The sequence below is a fragment of the Genypterus blacodes genome, unplaced genomic scaffold (assembly GCF_046128005.1).
Source record: "Genypterus blacodes isolate CSIRO-AG114 ecotype Tasmania unplaced genomic scaffold, CSIRO-AGI_Gbla_v1 ptg000048l_1, whole genome shotgun sequence".
NCBI classification, from domain to species: Eukaryota; Metazoa; Chordata; class Actinopteri; order Ophidiiformes; family Ophidiidae; genus Genypterus; species Genypterus blacodes.
The window spans coordinates 932,616-949,353 of record NW_027466861.1 but is presented as its reverse complement, the minus strand read 5'-3'; the positions used below and the strand labels follow the sequence as shown (position 1 = coordinate 949,353).

The 16,738-nt window shown below is 45.4% G+C and overlaps 1 protein-coding gene across 1 annotated transcript in view; it reads right to left on the bottom strand.

The window, feature by feature from the left end:
• csmd2 (CUB and Sushi multiple domains 2) overlaps positions 1-16,738 on the bottom strand; it is a 189,818-nt gene that overhangs the window by 88,689 nt on the left and 84,391 nt on the right. The window contains exons 6-11 of the mRNA XM_076149883.1: positions 11,494-11,606; positions 9,748-9,825; positions 7,805-7,892; positions 7,091-7,215; positions 3,650-3,771; positions 1,262-1,365 (exon numbers count right to left, since the gene is read on the bottom strand). Of these exons, the coding sequence (XP_076005998.1) occupies positions 1,262-1,365; positions 3,650-3,771; positions 7,091-7,215; positions 7,805-7,892; positions 9,748-9,825; positions 11,494-11,606 (630 nt within the window). The remainder of the gene's footprint in view (positions 1-1,261; positions 1,366-3,649; positions 3,772-7,090; positions 7,216-7,804; positions 7,893-9,747; positions 9,826-11,493; positions 11,607-16,738) is intronic.

Sequence of the window (16,738 nt, the reverse complement as noted above, 5' to 3'; positions counted from 1 at the left end):
AAAGTCTAATTAGTAAGTGTGTAGCAGCAGAGGATGTGATTAGGGATCTAATCTTACTGGCAGATTCATGGTGGATGGGTGAGATTTTTGTGGTGTTATTTTGTTGGTCTGCACTCTTTTGTTTACCTTGGTGACTCCCGGTGAATGTAAATCTGTTGAAAACTTTAACAATCCCAAACACATCAAAACATGAACAGTTTGAGACCCAGTTGGAGGACTGGAGGTCACTGGAATAAGCTTTGAAAGAAGGTTTGGAGGAGGAAAATGTTAGGATGAGTCAGAATCTCATTGCCAATATAGAAAGGAAATGGTCTTTGTTTGCACCGTTGAGGTAAATCTTGCAGCGCTGATGTTTGCGATGTTTGCGATGTTTGAGTCCCTAGTGGACTGAGCTGACATAACCAGACTCCCCAAATACTCACCTTATAAATGCACAAACTTTGAGCTTGACATTGGTCACATTGCCCCCTAGTGGTCCGACTCGTATAATCTTGGCCTATAAGTAGTTCGAGAGGTACAATATGGGGTCTACATAAACAACTATGCTGTGTTTGAGTCCCACACCTCTTAAAGTTAACAGAAGTCTCTTTGCCTGTTCTGCACTTGTCCTGAGATAACCTGTGTGGAGAACTTCATAATATTCTGCGATGCTTAATTGCTGCAGCTTGTTGTCATGCGGGAGCCGATCCAATCTGCCATTCCATAACACGTGGGGACGTCACAAAGTCGAGCATATAGGAATAGTTAGTGGCTTAATTAGCTCGATTAGGGTCATTTCTGTTGTTTGGTGTGTGTGAGTTTAAGTGCGGGTAGCCAAAAACAAACCAAACAACTAAACCCCACCACCAATCTGCCCCTGGTTTATCTCCCGCCTCCGCCCAGTTCCCACCCGGGCGAGGCAGCACGGCATAAAAAAAAATCGATCTATAAAAACTTTATTAAGGTGATAAATTTCAGCACGATTAATAACAACATCCTGTGAAAACCTTATGGAGCATCTGCCCAAGCAAACTCCATTAGGAGGCATCGATATGCAACCCACAACGCCGCAGCGCACGGCTAGGATGTTGTTTCTGATTGGCATGATGTGCTGCGGCATCGATTTCTCGTGCTCGACAGGTGGTGTAAAGGAAAAGAAAGGAGGAGAAAGCAGGCAACAAGGCAGTGAGAAGGAGGAAAACGGAAGAGATAAGTGGGCGGAGCAAAAGGGGCAAAGGGAGGAGGAGTCACAGGGGAGATAGAGGTCAAGGGAGGCACTCACACGTGGAAGACGGTCTTCTGGTCGCCCACCGCGTCGCCGTCTCCCACCGTCAGGGTATCGTAGCCGCGCTCCAGGTCGAAATCCTCAAACGTCAGCTTGATCACCTGGCAAAAGCAGAGGGGGGGAGGACATCACTATGACAACCACGTAAGGACGGGAGCCATCAAACTTCCCCAACTCCGGTTTGAAGAAGAGCGAAGCCCCTTCCCATCTGTCGTCCCGACCCCTCTGTTCCTACCTACGTCTACCCATCTATCATCCGTCCTTCACTTGTGGACGTTTTTCTGGCATGACGCCCCCCCCCCCCCCCCCCCCCCCCCCCCCCACACACACACACACACACACAGAGTTTTGAGCAGTTTGAGGATATTTCACGATGTCTTGAAGTGGAATTTGTCGCTAAAAATGATTTTTGCATATTGTTATGGTAATAATCCCATCATATCCCTGAATACGCCGTATACTATAGGGCGCAGTTTCATTTTGACACAATCAAAGCTATTCAGACTCAATCACTGATCACTCTCTCCCTCTCTCTCTCCTTCTCCCTCTCTCTCTCTCTCTCTCTATCCAATTCGTCAAAATATCTGATTTCCTGCCAGACGGTCAGCGTGACCCCTACTCTCTGCTCATCAAAGCAGCGGTGTGCAGATTCAGATGACGTAAGAAGAGCCAGGATGCGCGGGGAGGGAACGTGTGATTTTTCGACAAAGTGAACGCATCCATCATGAAGGTGGCGTGAAAGGTAAACAAAAAAAGTGACGGAGAGAAGATTTATGCGTTTGTTTTTAAGGGAACAGATGTAACAAATAGATTTCTATGCTGAGAGAGAGAAGGTGGGAGAGGGTAAGCGGCGCCAGCTTCATAAAGGCAGACAAAAGAAATGAGATTTGATTTGATTAGGAGTCACAAAAGTTGATTAAAAAGTAAATAAAAAGCAAAGCAAGAAGCCGACGCCTCCGCCTGTTAAATTGGCTGCCGAGGATTCCCACCAAATTTCCTTTAAAAAAAAATGTCAGAGGGCGGAGAGGCCAAGTCCTAATGAAAAAGCTTATATAAATGCAAATTGAATTCAAGTCGATGTTAAACGTGTCGTCTAATGAAAATTGCCACGGTGGAGAGACGAGATGGACGACGCTCAGAGCAAACAGGTCAGATGGAGCCTCGTCTCGTCTGCTGACCAGGTCAGGGACGGAAACAACCACAATAAACACTTATTTGTTCTTCACGCTCTCTGACAACATCGTCTGACATTTTATTTTCTTACTGTGGGACAGGATGTGTGTGTGTGTCCGTGATGTAGACGGATAAGCATGGCATTAAGGAACTTGGGGACATTATCAAGAAACAACACTCGACTGGAGCCCACATTTGTCATGGTGTCACCGGGTTTGTTTTTGGGGGCGAGAGGAGCTGTGTCACATCCTGCCCGCGTCCCTCTGCAGTTCCGCCTCAGCCACCTGCCTGACCTAAAGTCTCCTCTGGTCGTGCCCGCGTGGACGGACAGGAATAGAAGCCCATTATGTCCACCATCGCAAAAAAAAAAACAACAACCACAACGTCCCCTCTCCATCTTCATCTTGTCTGTTTCGGCGGGCTGCCAGGTAACACCCGAAGGTGTCGGCGTATACGTGCGGGTGTTTAGGTGGGTGATGGGTTTGCGTTCGACTTCCTCGCTCCCTCGCCTCGCCTCACCTCACACAGCCTCTCCTTCACTCGTGGCAGCGCGATAAGAGAACACATTTGTAAAGCCATTTTGTTTGAGTTCACAGAAGGACATTTGGCAGGCGAGCAGCTGCTCGGCCTTGAACACGACTCCAAAGTCAATGGTCTGAACAGAGCGGCTGTGTCACTTTCATGATATCCTCTCAGCTCACTGTGGAAACCTCTCCATTACTCGCCTTCCTTTTCTACTCCGGTCCCGTCTCCCTAGCACAGGTGGTTCCTAACAACTCTCTTTGTCTCGCCTCGGCCCGACTATGATTGCGTCTTTTCAGCGTTTCTGCCACACGGAGGAGGAAATTCAGATTATAAAGGTTTTCTTACGTTAATTACAGCGCCGGGTTTCTCATTACCATATAATTGTAAGGTGTCACACTGGCAAATGAAAACCTGAGCTCTGCATTTTAGCGGTACGGGGATGCGGCAAATGCATCCTAAAAACCCGGGAGACCCGGGTGAGTGAGGAGGTTGCAGAGCGAGGAAGATGCACTACCAGAACGTCAGGTAAAAGAAAAACAACTTCTCATTTAAATAAATTGACCAATCAACTGACAGTGCCGTAAAGTAACTAAGTAAAAGTACATTGTAACACAGTATTATGTCAAATACAAGAATTAAGTGGTGACATTCTGAGTGGAAAATGTTACAAGGATAAGTCAAGTTTACCTTAGACGCTTCAGTCGCTGTGATCACCCAGGTACAGTTGGCGTTGTTGTCATACTGGACGGGGTAGTTCGGCGACGTGATGATGCCGCTCGGCCCCCTCATCTGGCCCCCGCACATTGGTGCTACGACAGAAAGAGGAAAACATTTGCTCAGTTATCCGAGCAGCACTGCAAAGGACAATGTGACTCCTCTTATCCAGGCCTCTGGGGTGTCTGCACGCCGCCGCCACCTCCCTGAATTCAAGTTGAATTCCTAATGATTCCTTTAAGGAAAACAAGCGTGTACACCGCGTACATATCTGAGGGACAACGACTTTATCTCATCCGACAATGACCCCAGACAGAAACCACGATTTTTTAAAAGTTTTACGTCTAAGAGCAGCCCATTAAGACGTCCGAGGGCCTGGAGCTCCTCCGTGTCCAAACTCTCTCCCGACAAATAGCTCCTATTAAAAAGGGAAAAAGAAGTCAAAGACAAAGTTATGGGAAGAAAGAAGTAATTAATGAGTCGTGCTGCAGGTAAGGGTGACCTTAATGAAAACAAGACAGCGGGGAACGGAGGGGGAAACTATCACACCTTTCCTTTGTTATTATCAGCATCATTGGGTCTGATCCTCCCCTGCCTGGTCTCTTTGTGACAGACACAAAGCCCCCCAGTGACTGATCACCAGCAATCAAAAGAAAAGATAAACATTACAGCGACTCGAGACGGAGGAAATATGAACACAAAGGGAATTCCACGTTCCCACGGTAATGATAGTTCTATCTCTTTTTTAACCACGCACGTTAATTTAGGAAACGGATCTTCAATTACGCCCCGGATTAAATTTGATGCGTCATTTAAAAGGGAATTAGCAGCCAACAAAGGCTAAAGGTTGAATGAGGACGATAGAATGTGATATTATTTAAAAAACTTGAATATTTCACCAGCATTACCGTGTCTGCTGCTGAACAATGGCTGCTTTCACACAGGTGAGACGGTTCAGGCAAAACAATGAGCCCCGTCGTTTAATAGCTCGGCTGACAAGTAGCTAATGGTGCACTTTCATGAACCTTTTAATTACTGCAAAATCAATACATTACTGGTGATTGATACGTCAACTCCTGGCTCCTGAAAGCCCGATTTGCGGTTTCGTTTTCTGTCTGTCGGAGCGGCTCTGAATATCTTATCTCCATGTTATGTCAAAGAGGTGATTTTTTTTTGTCTTCATCCTCGTAGATCACAATCCCATCCTGTTCACTGTGCTTTCTCAGTCAGTCAGCAGATTTTGGAGACAGTCCAGCTCGGACACGGATCACAGCTTTGTATCAGATTTAGCCGAGATGAAAACGATAAAATGATGAAGATTAGATAAGATGAAAGACCGGCAGAGTTGTGATGGAGATGTTTGATGCTGTCTTATATGTCAGTAAAGGAAATGATGCTCACTCTCTTAAACTGAGGATTGAAATTTAAATATGTTTTGTTCAAAACTTCTTGAAATGGCCGTCCTATTGTGAAATCCCGGTTTTGTATTTCCAATCCTGCCCAGGTGATAAACAGCTCAGATCAAAGGAAGAATCACATCCACATTACTTTTCTGAGATCGCGCCCCACCCCCAGCTTCCCCTTCACGCTTTCATTTAATTTCCTCCCTGATTGCCTCAACTCCCGAGACAAAAAACAGACTGAAGGGGAAACAACTTTTACAGCAGTGCATTAACCGCAGGGGAATGTTGAAGATGACCTGGGAGGTCACAATAAAATTGACAGTGTGGGAGAAATTAGATTTGAGTTAGATTGGGGTGTTTGGAATCCTGATGAGGGAGGCAGTAGCTCAGTGGGTAGAGCTCAGTGGGTAGAGCTTCCGCTTGGGAACTGGAAGGTCGCCGGTTCGAGCTGCCGAGGTGCCCCTGAGCAAGGCACCAAACCCTCAATTGCTCCCCCCTCTGCGAAGGGTGGTAATGTAATGTAAGTCGCTTTGGATAAAAGCGTCTGCCAAATGCTCGTAATGTAATGTAATGTAATGATGAATGGGATACAGGGAATGCCATTTGACAACAATCCTCGCTGACGGGGATGAAAGTGGAAGTAGACAACACTTTGCTACGGCCCACGATAGAAAGTCGAGGGGTGTTTGCAATGCGACAGCCTACAGCTCTCGGTCATCAGTAATTACTTCAACGCCTGGCTCGTCCAATCAAATGAACTGCAGGCAGCAATTTGGGAAAACAGTTCATTTCACCCCTAACTTACCTGGAGATATTTCATAAGAGTCGGTTCGATTTACGTGTTTTCTGACATTGTGATTGATGAACGTCTCAGTCTGACCGCGTGAAGTAATTGGTCGTCTCAATTACCTCACAACTTTTGGAGTTCTCCCTCAGCGTATGTGGGAGCTGCCTCGGAGTAATGACCGGGCATTAAGAGGCGTCCAATCGATGAAACAACACAAATTATCGATTTGCACATCTGACAATATAAGGAGGAGTGACTGGAGAAAATTGGTGTTTCTTCAACTGCGACCTAATGCCTTAAGGAAATCTGTGAGCGATTAAAGTTCAGCCACCAAAGGACACACAGCATTGGAAGCATGTGTGTGTATATGTGTGTGTGAGCGAGATAGATGATCTGAAATGAAATATATTCTATGAAAAGGCCATATTAATTATCATGTTTTGTTCTGGGTAAACACACAAAGACTATGATGTAAAATCGGTTAATTGCTACTTTGGCTTGATCAGACAATGCCTTGAGAACGGTTGAACAATAACTGATGAAACGTGAAGACTAACAACATCTTAGTGTTAATCTAAAGATGTCTTAGGTAAGCTTGATATGTCCTGTTCTTCAAAAGTGTATCAGTCATCACCTATACAACTCTGGTCCCTGAACGCACCACGACATGGCCACTCACAATGTCTTCAAGGTCAGTTCAGGTTGTATTGTTGTCTGAAAGCTAACTTTTAGGGTTCCGGACCAATCTATTTTTGGTGCTCAGAAAGGTTCAAAATAAGGTCCGCAACCAGTTCTATGTCAGCAGAAATGAGGCAACAGTGCTTGGGTTTGTTTTTGTTTTGTTGGTGCGACTGCTGTGTTCAGACCCTTCCCACGCGAATCGCACCAAGCTTCAAGCAGACTGACCCGTGTGGGCGTGAAAACAACTTCACAGAGTATGAAAGGGGGAGCTCCTGCCTGCGACGTGGCGGCGAAGGAAGGAGGCGAGTCTGATGGAGGATCGTTCCGAGGAATGGAAAGAGGAATGGCCAGAGGTCAACGTGCGAGACAGAAATGGGAGTAAAATTGCCTGGACATCCCCGCTAAACACACTCTGAATGATGGAGAGACAGACAAACACATCGGTGCCAGGGAGCGTATGTATGAAAATATAAATGGAGGTCACATTTAGATTACCTACTTTAGGGAAGTGCACAGACGGACGAGCCACACAACAATCCATACCTCTGCAGATGGGCCGCTCGTCGCTCCAGCCAACGTAGCTGTCCGTCACCCGCAGGCAGCTGATGCTCTTGGAGCCCTGCAGTTCGTAACCCTCGTCGCAGGAGAAATGCACCGTGGCCCCTCGCCTGCAACAGACACGACGCCGTGCAATATTAGTGTGTTGGACTCCAGGATTGGAGGGGAATCAATGATGAGCACTGTTATTACAACTACTCCATTAAGAGACTAGTTTAGCTACAGCTTTACTACCTTAAATGGAGAGTAGTTTGGAATTTCAAAAGCTACCGTCTCAAAGTAGCTACCGTCTTAAAGTAGCTACCTAACGCTGCTTCAAATATGATCAAAAGCAAGAAGCCTTCAAAACGGCCTCAAGAGCTTCCCATCTTCTCCAATTCCATTTCATATTACTGGGGACATTTCTTATAGAGGTTTTAATGTTAGACACAAACAAAGCCACAGGAGCCCAGAGGGAAAACCACCATCTCACAGATTTGGGTTGAAATGACTTTAGCGAGGAAGTGCCATAGGGGACAGTGCTGTATGTCACAACATCTAGTTCTGCAGCTCCAAAATTACACACTTTCCTGGCTATTGCACTGAAAAGCTGCCTAAACACTCCACTACTGGTCCTGAAGGCAAGTGAGGATCTTGTGAGAGGTTAAATATTCCACACATGTCCTTGTTATGGATTCTTTGCTTTCACATGTGGTTTACCTGAAGTCGGAGCCTTTTCTTTTTCCTCGATCTGGGATCCCCGGGTCTGGACACATGTTGTGTCCCTGTGCCACGCCCATCTGAGACACTACCAGGGAAAAAAGACAAACACTGGTTACTCAAGCTCATGAGTTTGACCCTCTGTCTGTGTTCAGCCTCTGATTCTGACAGAAATTGAAATCATCAGAGGATCCAAGTGATCACGGAAAAACGGTATTCCCACCTGACTGCCACTTAACAATCCCACAATGACCTTTACTGTATGTCCTCACGTACTTCATTTTCATGCGAACATACTGTGAAATTACTGTCCTTGTATTAGACAGGTGGTTTGCAAATACATAAGGTTCCTCTCTAATTGTTTGGTGTTGGAGCCAAACTTCAGCCCTCTGCTGTCCAATAATCACTTCATGCGGCTTTTCAGAGTGAATTTAAAGGCTCAATTCCTTAAGGGCTACGATTTAAGAAGCGCTGAAAGTGACTGGCTTAGCATTTCAATACTGACACTTGAGAAGGGCTTGACATTTGCGTTCCCGGTCTCATTAGTACTTGTGTACATCACCTCGCCGTTTGATCTGATGGTGTAACTTGACCGTTCACCCGCTGATCATTTGTTATCTGATCTTACGTCTCCGGTTGTGTCGTGGTTACCGGGTGCACGGTGACAAGAGGGGTCATATTAGTGTGGGCTTGTCTCCGATAAGGACGAGTCAACGGGTTAAAGACAACGCTCACGCCCGTGAGAGGGGACGTCTCAAAAACTTTAATGATATTTAAAGAATGACTGCTGGACCTGAGCTGAGTCCTTTTGAGAATATCGCCTCTGACGGTTTGCAGCCTTTTACATTAAAACACCGACTGGCTTTCATCTGAGGCCCAGCGGACCGGGAAAGAGAAACGTCTCTCAGAAGGTGCCACTTTTTTCACGATGAATCACAAGTAGCCGAAAAAAGTTAAAATAGGAAATCAAATGTCAAGTGGCAAGAATCTAGCCGCAAATAGAAAAGGCAATAAGATGTCACTTTTTTAGTTTCACTGTTCCGATCGGGGCTGAGCGGCTGAAGCAGCTGTCGAGGTATTAACGTTAAAAAGCCTCAAATCAAACTAGATGGGATAATGAACGGTGAGCAGAAGGAGCACAAAGCGAAAAAGAAACACTGCAGCTCTGACAGAACTTTCTTTACCTCCCACACTGGGCTTTTTCCCTAATTTGTGTTTCAAACGGTACGGATATTCCTAAAAAACGCCCGTCTTCATCCCCTAGCCTGGAAACGGTATATTTCCACGAAGTGAACTTCCATTCGTGACTGTCCAGAATAGCTCTGTTTCCGGTCCTTCACGCAGCTCCACCTGATGTTTCCTCCCCCCTGACACAAGCACTTAGCACCTTCACAGCCTCTGGTGTCAGACGCTCCCACTTCCACTCTCGCCGGTGTGAGGTGGAAATCTGCCGAGTGAGACTCCGACGCCGCTAACAGGTTTTCACTCCAGATGCACGGACACAAAGGATCGCTGTTCTCTATAGTATCTGAAGGAAATACTACTCTGCCTGAAAATCTGATATATCGAACAATACGAGTTGTAACGACACATAAAGCAGCGTTTTTTTGGCCCACGGTCGCTCATATTTAGCTATTAATGACTTCTGACAACTGCAGCGGTGAGGCAGCGCATTTAGCAGGGATAAAGTTTACGATCGCAATTGGCAGCTGGCTAATAAAGCCAACAGTAACTCTTCGGACATAAACTTCACCACCAGACCGGAAATTAAATAGTAACGGCATTAAAGCAGAATTATGGCAAAAATTGAACATGAATGATGGGAAATTGGAGTTGTAATTACTTCCATATTTGCCCTATATCACTGTATGCAAAGTACGGCCCTTGATTTTTAAACTTACTACCTTGCTATGTCTTGATTTAAATGCAAACGCGTTACTTACACACTGATATTTTGTGGTGGTTGTCTTTGCTCGGCAGCATCTTGACGCCTCGGGACTTGAGCTCAGTCATCTTCTTCACTGGAGAGAGAGGAAAACAGAGAGAGAGAGAGAGACATTAACACGGGGAATCAAACGAGCAAACAATGACATATCCTGTCGTGTCATGTTCCAGCGGTGAGAAAGTAATTAAGTCAGGCGGTGATTATTTTACAAACACAATATTTACCCCTGCCGTGTGTTTTCCATTCGGTTCATACGGACGCTACGAGCAAAACAATGTGTCATTTTCATATAATTCTCTGAGGTTTAGGGAACAGCTGGAATTCTCCGGCGCGGAATGCGACAATGCCAATGAAACCGCTCATTTTTACACAATGCATGTTAAAATTGGGTTTAATTATAATTGCGGAGGCTTTTCAACGCACACGCCCGCTCATTTGAAACAAGGGAGCTCGTGATTGCAAAGCGCGTTCAACGAGTTCAAAGGCGCCATCTGCAATTTGCGGCCCGGCCGCTCGCGTAAGCGCTCTGCGGGCGCCGAGAGAGCTTCATCTGTTTTTACAATTCAAAATGATGAGTAACACTGTGTCAATATAGTCGATTAGGAGTGAGGAGACCATGTGTGATAACATGACAGAGAGGGAGAAGATTGATTTCACTACAACAAGCCAGCGCTGATGCTGCATCAGAACCTACCATCGCGTAGAAGACGTGTGTGTGTGTGCGTGAGGGAAGGGGGGAGGGGGTGAGGGGTTTTTACAGTGGATGTAGTGGCTGTTTAATCTTAAGTATTAGCCGTCCCGTTTCTCTCTGATCTTCTAAACATGTTTGTGTTACATAGGACCTGTCCTGCACACGCCCTCCCTCCTACTTCCATATTCTCCACCTCCCCCCCCTCTACTCCTCAGTCCGTCTCCCTCCCTCTCTCTCTTTCTCTCTTGGGCAGGATGTGAGATCCGGAGAGAGATCACCTTTTTTTTTTTGGTGCAGATGGACTAATCCTTTTTTCCTGCTCATCCCCTCTCAAAGCTGATCTCTGAACCTCTGAGAGTAATGGGACCAGAGAGGGATGGCTGGTGTGTGTGTGTGAGTGTGAGTGTGTGTTGTGTGTGTGTGCAGTACGTGCCTTGTATTATTTAGTATCTCTTAAATCTTGTTTTCTTTTTCCTTCCTTTTACTGCTCGCCACTGGACTCGATAATATTTTAATGGCAGGTTTGTGAAGATGAAACAGCATTTATGGCATCCTTTTACAAATTGCGGATAAGGATTATTTAGATATACTTCAATGATTTAATAATATAAGAAATAAAGCTGTGGCTGTCTGAGCTCACTCTCCGAGTCTGTTACTAAAACGCTTGAAATTCAATATTATGAACATAAGAATATGAACATAAGGAACACAAACCCATGGGCTTAGATTAGTGCTTGATGGCGTTAGCTGCATACTAGGCTGCTTATCTGTCACACAAATATAACCTCGGGAAGATTTGGGAGTCCATAGCTCCGCCTTTAAAGTGTTGCGACAAGGGTAAGTTTGATTTTGCTGCAGGCTTTATGAGCTCTCTCTTCTGCCTCTCTTTGAGGCCCTGGGCCCTGGGAGGAGTCTTGTAAAACAGATGTGGTGACAAAATGAGTTCCGCCCTCTAACGTCAGGACACAAACTTTATTATATTGTGGCCTGTGCATGCACGAAAAGAGCTCAAAGACCTCTAAGGCCTCAAGTCTTGATTTTCTGGGCTCTTACCTTGGTACTGGGCACTAAAACCTCTCAGCTTGTGGTTGCCATCGGTGGTGAAGTGCAGTCGGAGCCAGTTCTTGCTGCTGATGATGGGCGAGGGAAGGTTGGAGCCCGTGAACCTGAGCAGAGAGAGAGAGAGAGAGAGAGAAAGAGAGATGAGCACTTTATGCAGCAGATCACAAACTACCTCCATAGTTTTGATATCCATTAAATATGCTCAATTATTGCCTTGTTTACTTTATGGAAAACAATAAAAACAATTTACATCATCCTTTCACAGATTCATTCCTTCACCTGACACTTTTATCTCCCTCGGTGCTGCAGGAGCCATTAAGCCATCCACAGTCCAAATAAAACCCAAGTCCAGTTGCAGACAATATATTAGGAAAGGTGATGAAGAGGACGTTGCAACCTGCCAACGTTTCCTGACGGTCTACGCTTGTTTGCGGCGATCACGCGGACGTCGGCGGGGCGAAATTAACGCGGCTATCACTTAAAGGCATTAAAGCGTGACACCTTTAAGAGCCAAGGTGAGGGGTTTGATGCTCAAGTGGAACGGCTACGATGTTGTGACTCTTAACCAAACTGCGAGCCGGTGGCATTTGCAGAGAAGGACGCTCGGTTTATTACTCTGACACAGCTGTGCTGAATTATACTACAGAAACTCCTCAAGCGCCTGGCAGAGTACTAATGAGGGTCCCTGCTTACCATCACTATCCCTCAGCTGTTAGAGCACAAAGTCACTCAGGGACAAGTCAGGGTTCATCTTCAGGGAAACACACTAGGTACACAAACATAAACATTCACACATGGTGTAAAGTAAGAATATTTCATTGTAGTATGTTTTGGGGGAATTGATACTTTATTGGAGTATTATATTTCCACAAATTATTATTTTTAATTCACTGTTTTGGTCCAAACTGAAGATGGAGCATTAGAGCAGTGATTTTCAATCTTTTTTCAGCCAAGGCACATTTTTTACATTAAAACAAATCAAACCATTCAACCAAAAAGTGTTACAAAATGACACATTTACAATGACAATTAGTCAATAGTCTCAATTAATTTGTACTCACTCAGTTACAACGGCTTTGCAGGCAGGTAGTATTAATGTCTCTGCCATAGTGTGCGGCTTTTTGGATTTGGCTACGAGTTCAGCTTCTAAGTGGCTAGCTTTGAGGACTATCGTTGTAGTTTTTCTCATAAAAGTTGGCCTGTTCCTCCGTGTTTTTTGGCAGGAGAACAAAATAGTCTGTGTTCTTACTTTGAAGTGACGGGCGTTTTGTTTGGAGGTGGCGTTTAAGCTAGCTTGGGACCATGACACTGTTGCTAAGCTTTCCCCAACACACCAAGCATGACAGAGTCGGTGCATTTGCTTGAGCTCACCGTTTTTGCTTTCTTTTGACCGTCACTCATTTTACTCTCTTCATCTGGGTTAGAATTGTGTCCAGGGCCCAGTTGGGACTCTTCATTTTCTATCGCTGTCAGCGTTACCGACACCTCTCGCGCGCGCATCACTTATTCTTTGGCTTGAATTCACAAGGTCATTATCGCGCTACTGCCACCTACTGGGCAGGTCAGGTCAGTACACATGGAAGAGGATTGAATTATTTCGCCAGTCACTACATTGCAGGCACAGACGCACAACCATGGCAAATTATCTGCAGTAACTGAATAATATATTTTTTGGACTAATTAAGTTAAGATGGATAATTTCCCACGGCACACCCGACGATCTCACGGCACACTACAATCACTGCATTAGGGAACAAAGCTGGTTTACCTTTAGAAAAACTTGAAAAGACTAGCATGAATTTTGTAATATCTCGAGAAAAACATCAAAATGTCACAAGGAATAAAGACATAATGTTTTAAGAAATTGTGAAAAATGTCATAAGCATTCATTTGTGTCACTTGACTTTCGATACATAAGCGCAGTTATATACTTAAGTAAAATTAACATCAGCAGCTCAATTACATTTCATCACATCTCAAACATTTGTGCTAAATTTCCTTGTAATTAAGTCATTTTTCAACAAGTTACCTCTACTTTCACTTCCACACACACACACACACACGACGGCGTATGCACCAACGTATACACACACATTCCGATTTCCCAGTGGTAATTCAGAATAGATTACATTAGTCAGCTGGAGTCTTAGAGTTCAGGGTGAGAGAGACCTCCACTGAGCGCCTCATTAAAAAGAGGAAAGACAAAGCAGAGAGGTGGTGGAAAAACTGATTCAATAAATGAAGCAAAGAAAAATGATGCATAACAGGTAGGCGGCAGACTCTGCAAAACTAATGACTCCTTCACTTTGAATGCACAAAAAAAACGTTTTTGTTAGAGATTCTACAGGGGAAAAAAAGGAACAAAAACAACTTTGAGTGTACGGTTCCCACAAAACAGCCTGAGATGTTCTGTAAATAGGCGTTTAGTCCGGCGAGGGAGTCTGCTGGAGATATCTTTACAGCTACAGACTGGCCTTAAAGCTCCCCGAGGATCAACTCAGAGCACATGGGCTGTTGGTTTAGAAGGAATTAGCTGTTTATTTTCATGAAAACAAACAGAACAGCGACATTCCCCCTGCAGTAGATCTGGCGGCTTTCAGTATGGATTCAAGTGCCCTTCGCAATTTTGCAGAGCAATGGAAGACGCCTTTACTTATGGTCAAATTCAGAGGAGTTGCCACAGATTCCATCACTCAATGCAGAGACTGGCCTGGTGTGTGAGGTGTGGAAGTAGGCGGGGCTTTTTTCCTTTCCCTCATCTCCCACAACCCTGAGAAGGATGCATTGGGTCTATCAAACATCATGACTATCATCAGAAAGACAATTGAAAGTCCAAGTGTGCACCTTTATCCCTTAAATATGTCAAATATCACATATGATGTCTCAAAGGCCCACTCAAGATGCAGAAGACATCTAAACCGTGCTGAAGTGAAACTGTGCGCCAGCCTTATATAATTACTCGCCAAACGTACACACACATCGGTATCAGTTAACAAGCCCACCCTCCTCATTGTTCGACCGCATCACCATATCGTCTGCGCATTCCTAACAGGCATAAACAAGGCACGCTTCCGATGTTACGTCTCCGTCGGACAACCTCGCCAGAGGCAAAGCGGCGCCTTTACACACCTTATCAGCCAAACACAGCAGGAGGGGTGGAGGGGAGGGCAAGAGAGAATACGTATGGAAAAATGGAGCATTGAGGGGACGCTACAGTAAGACGCCACGAGGGAGAATAGGACAACGAGAAAATAAGAATGAGAGATGGCATATCAAAATGTCAGTGATTCCGGCTCTTCCCAGACACGCTGCGAGCAGACAGCAGGGGAAAATGGAGTCGCGTGAATGAAAGAGACAAAGACAGCCGTGTCACCGGCGAGAGCAGAGTGTCTCCGCTGTCGCCCGTGGCTGTGTGACAGCATGTGGCCTCACCTCAGTACCTGTAAATCAGCCGGGCCGCCTGTGGCCTCCACGCTAACGCTGCCAACAGCCCGTGACCTCGGTAAAGGACCTGAATCGAGCCACTCCCGTCGGCGCGGCTGTTCCCACTGGGTCAAGCATCCCATGGTAACAGGAGGTTAAAGCGAGGGTCAGGGCTGAGTTTAGATTCAGCTCAGGGCGACTAAGAGCTCCCATCTTCAAGTAATAAGGAGCTGTTTTTAACCTGACGCTGTGTGGGCGGTGTGAGAGGCTGTGAAAGACCTCGACCTCCCTGCACCAGCTCAACGTGTCCAATCCCACTACATGTTGTGTTCTTCCTGTAAGGATAAATGCACCGACACCGACAAGCATGTAAGCCAAAGTTGATGGCACGGACCCGACTGAAGGGACAATTACATTTTTCCTTTTTACCTTGTGAAACAGAAAAGACACAGAAGCCTAAACTAGAGGGCACTCAGGCCTCCACCAAGGCCAAACAGCAACAAATCTGGTTCATTGAGCAGATTTGTTGTCTATCAATGCAGCTTCACATCTGTGGCAGTTTGTTGAAGAACAGCGACACGCTTCATGTGACCCTTCTTCAGGCATTCCTTTTTAATCTGCCAGATCAGGATCAATAAGTGGATCTGGGCTATGTTGTACTTGCCTGTAACACGTCATTGTCTTTTGACAGGAACAATCTGGCACTGTCAACTTATCTACAAGATCTTTTTTGAAATCAGCCCACCGCCTTTTTGAGACGTCCGTGCGAGCAGACGAGACTGTTCCAAGTGAACACACGACCTTCTTCAGCAGATGGAACTCTTTTCACAGGCAATCTTTCTGAACACAGTAATTATACAAAACAAGCAAAGCTTTTAGCCAGTTTATGTCTCTAATTCATGTTATTTGCCTGATTGGGTTGTTATGTTCCATCCTGTCTTTGCAGCCTGAATGCTTCATGCCATAATGAATGTGGGGTACATGTGAACCCGTATCACATGGTGTCGGCTTTGATTGAAGATGGTAAACGTGAGACAGATTTAGTGAGTCTTCATCCCTCAGGGCAGGTGTTTATCCTTTAACAGAGTGGGAAAGATGAAGTCCTGGGACGGCTCATGTATTGTCTGGCCGGTATACGTCGAGAACACTACGAACCAGGGTGAGGAGCGCTGGCATCGCCTCTGGCTGCAAGTCCATTGCTCGCTACTGATACGGTCAAATCCCTTTGTTCTAACCCTCAGATACAGAAGCAATTGGCAAAGTACGCCTGAGCAAAAACACCCACAAAGATATAAGAATAGAGGGTTTTTATTATTTCGAAAAAACAAACCAGAAACATGCAAGCACTGTAGAGAGAGAGAGAGAGAGAAAAAAGACATGGAACAAGATGGAACAATAATTGCATATTTTTACATCATTTAGTCAAAGCTGCTGCTCAGTGCAGAGCTTAATCGGACCAGTGAACTACTTGCCCACACATACGCATTAACATACCGAAGAACCCAAACACCACTGCCAAAATGTTAATCCAAAGTGCTCAGTTCAGTGTTTGTTTCCCCTTTTCAGCCTATGAACTAACAAAAGAGTCAGTTTGAATTACCAAGGTAAGGAACCAAGTACCAAGTTAAGGATGCAAGTATCTGGCGCCAAAACTGTTTGCAATCATGCATGAAAATCCATGCGCCTCGTATTGTGTCCGGCTGATAGACTCTTCCTGTTTACGTGTCTTTGTCAGAGTAAAGACGAGCTGACACAACAATTACCTGTCGCGAATTGCATGCCGTTTCCAACATGTCAGTGTCAATGCCCTGGT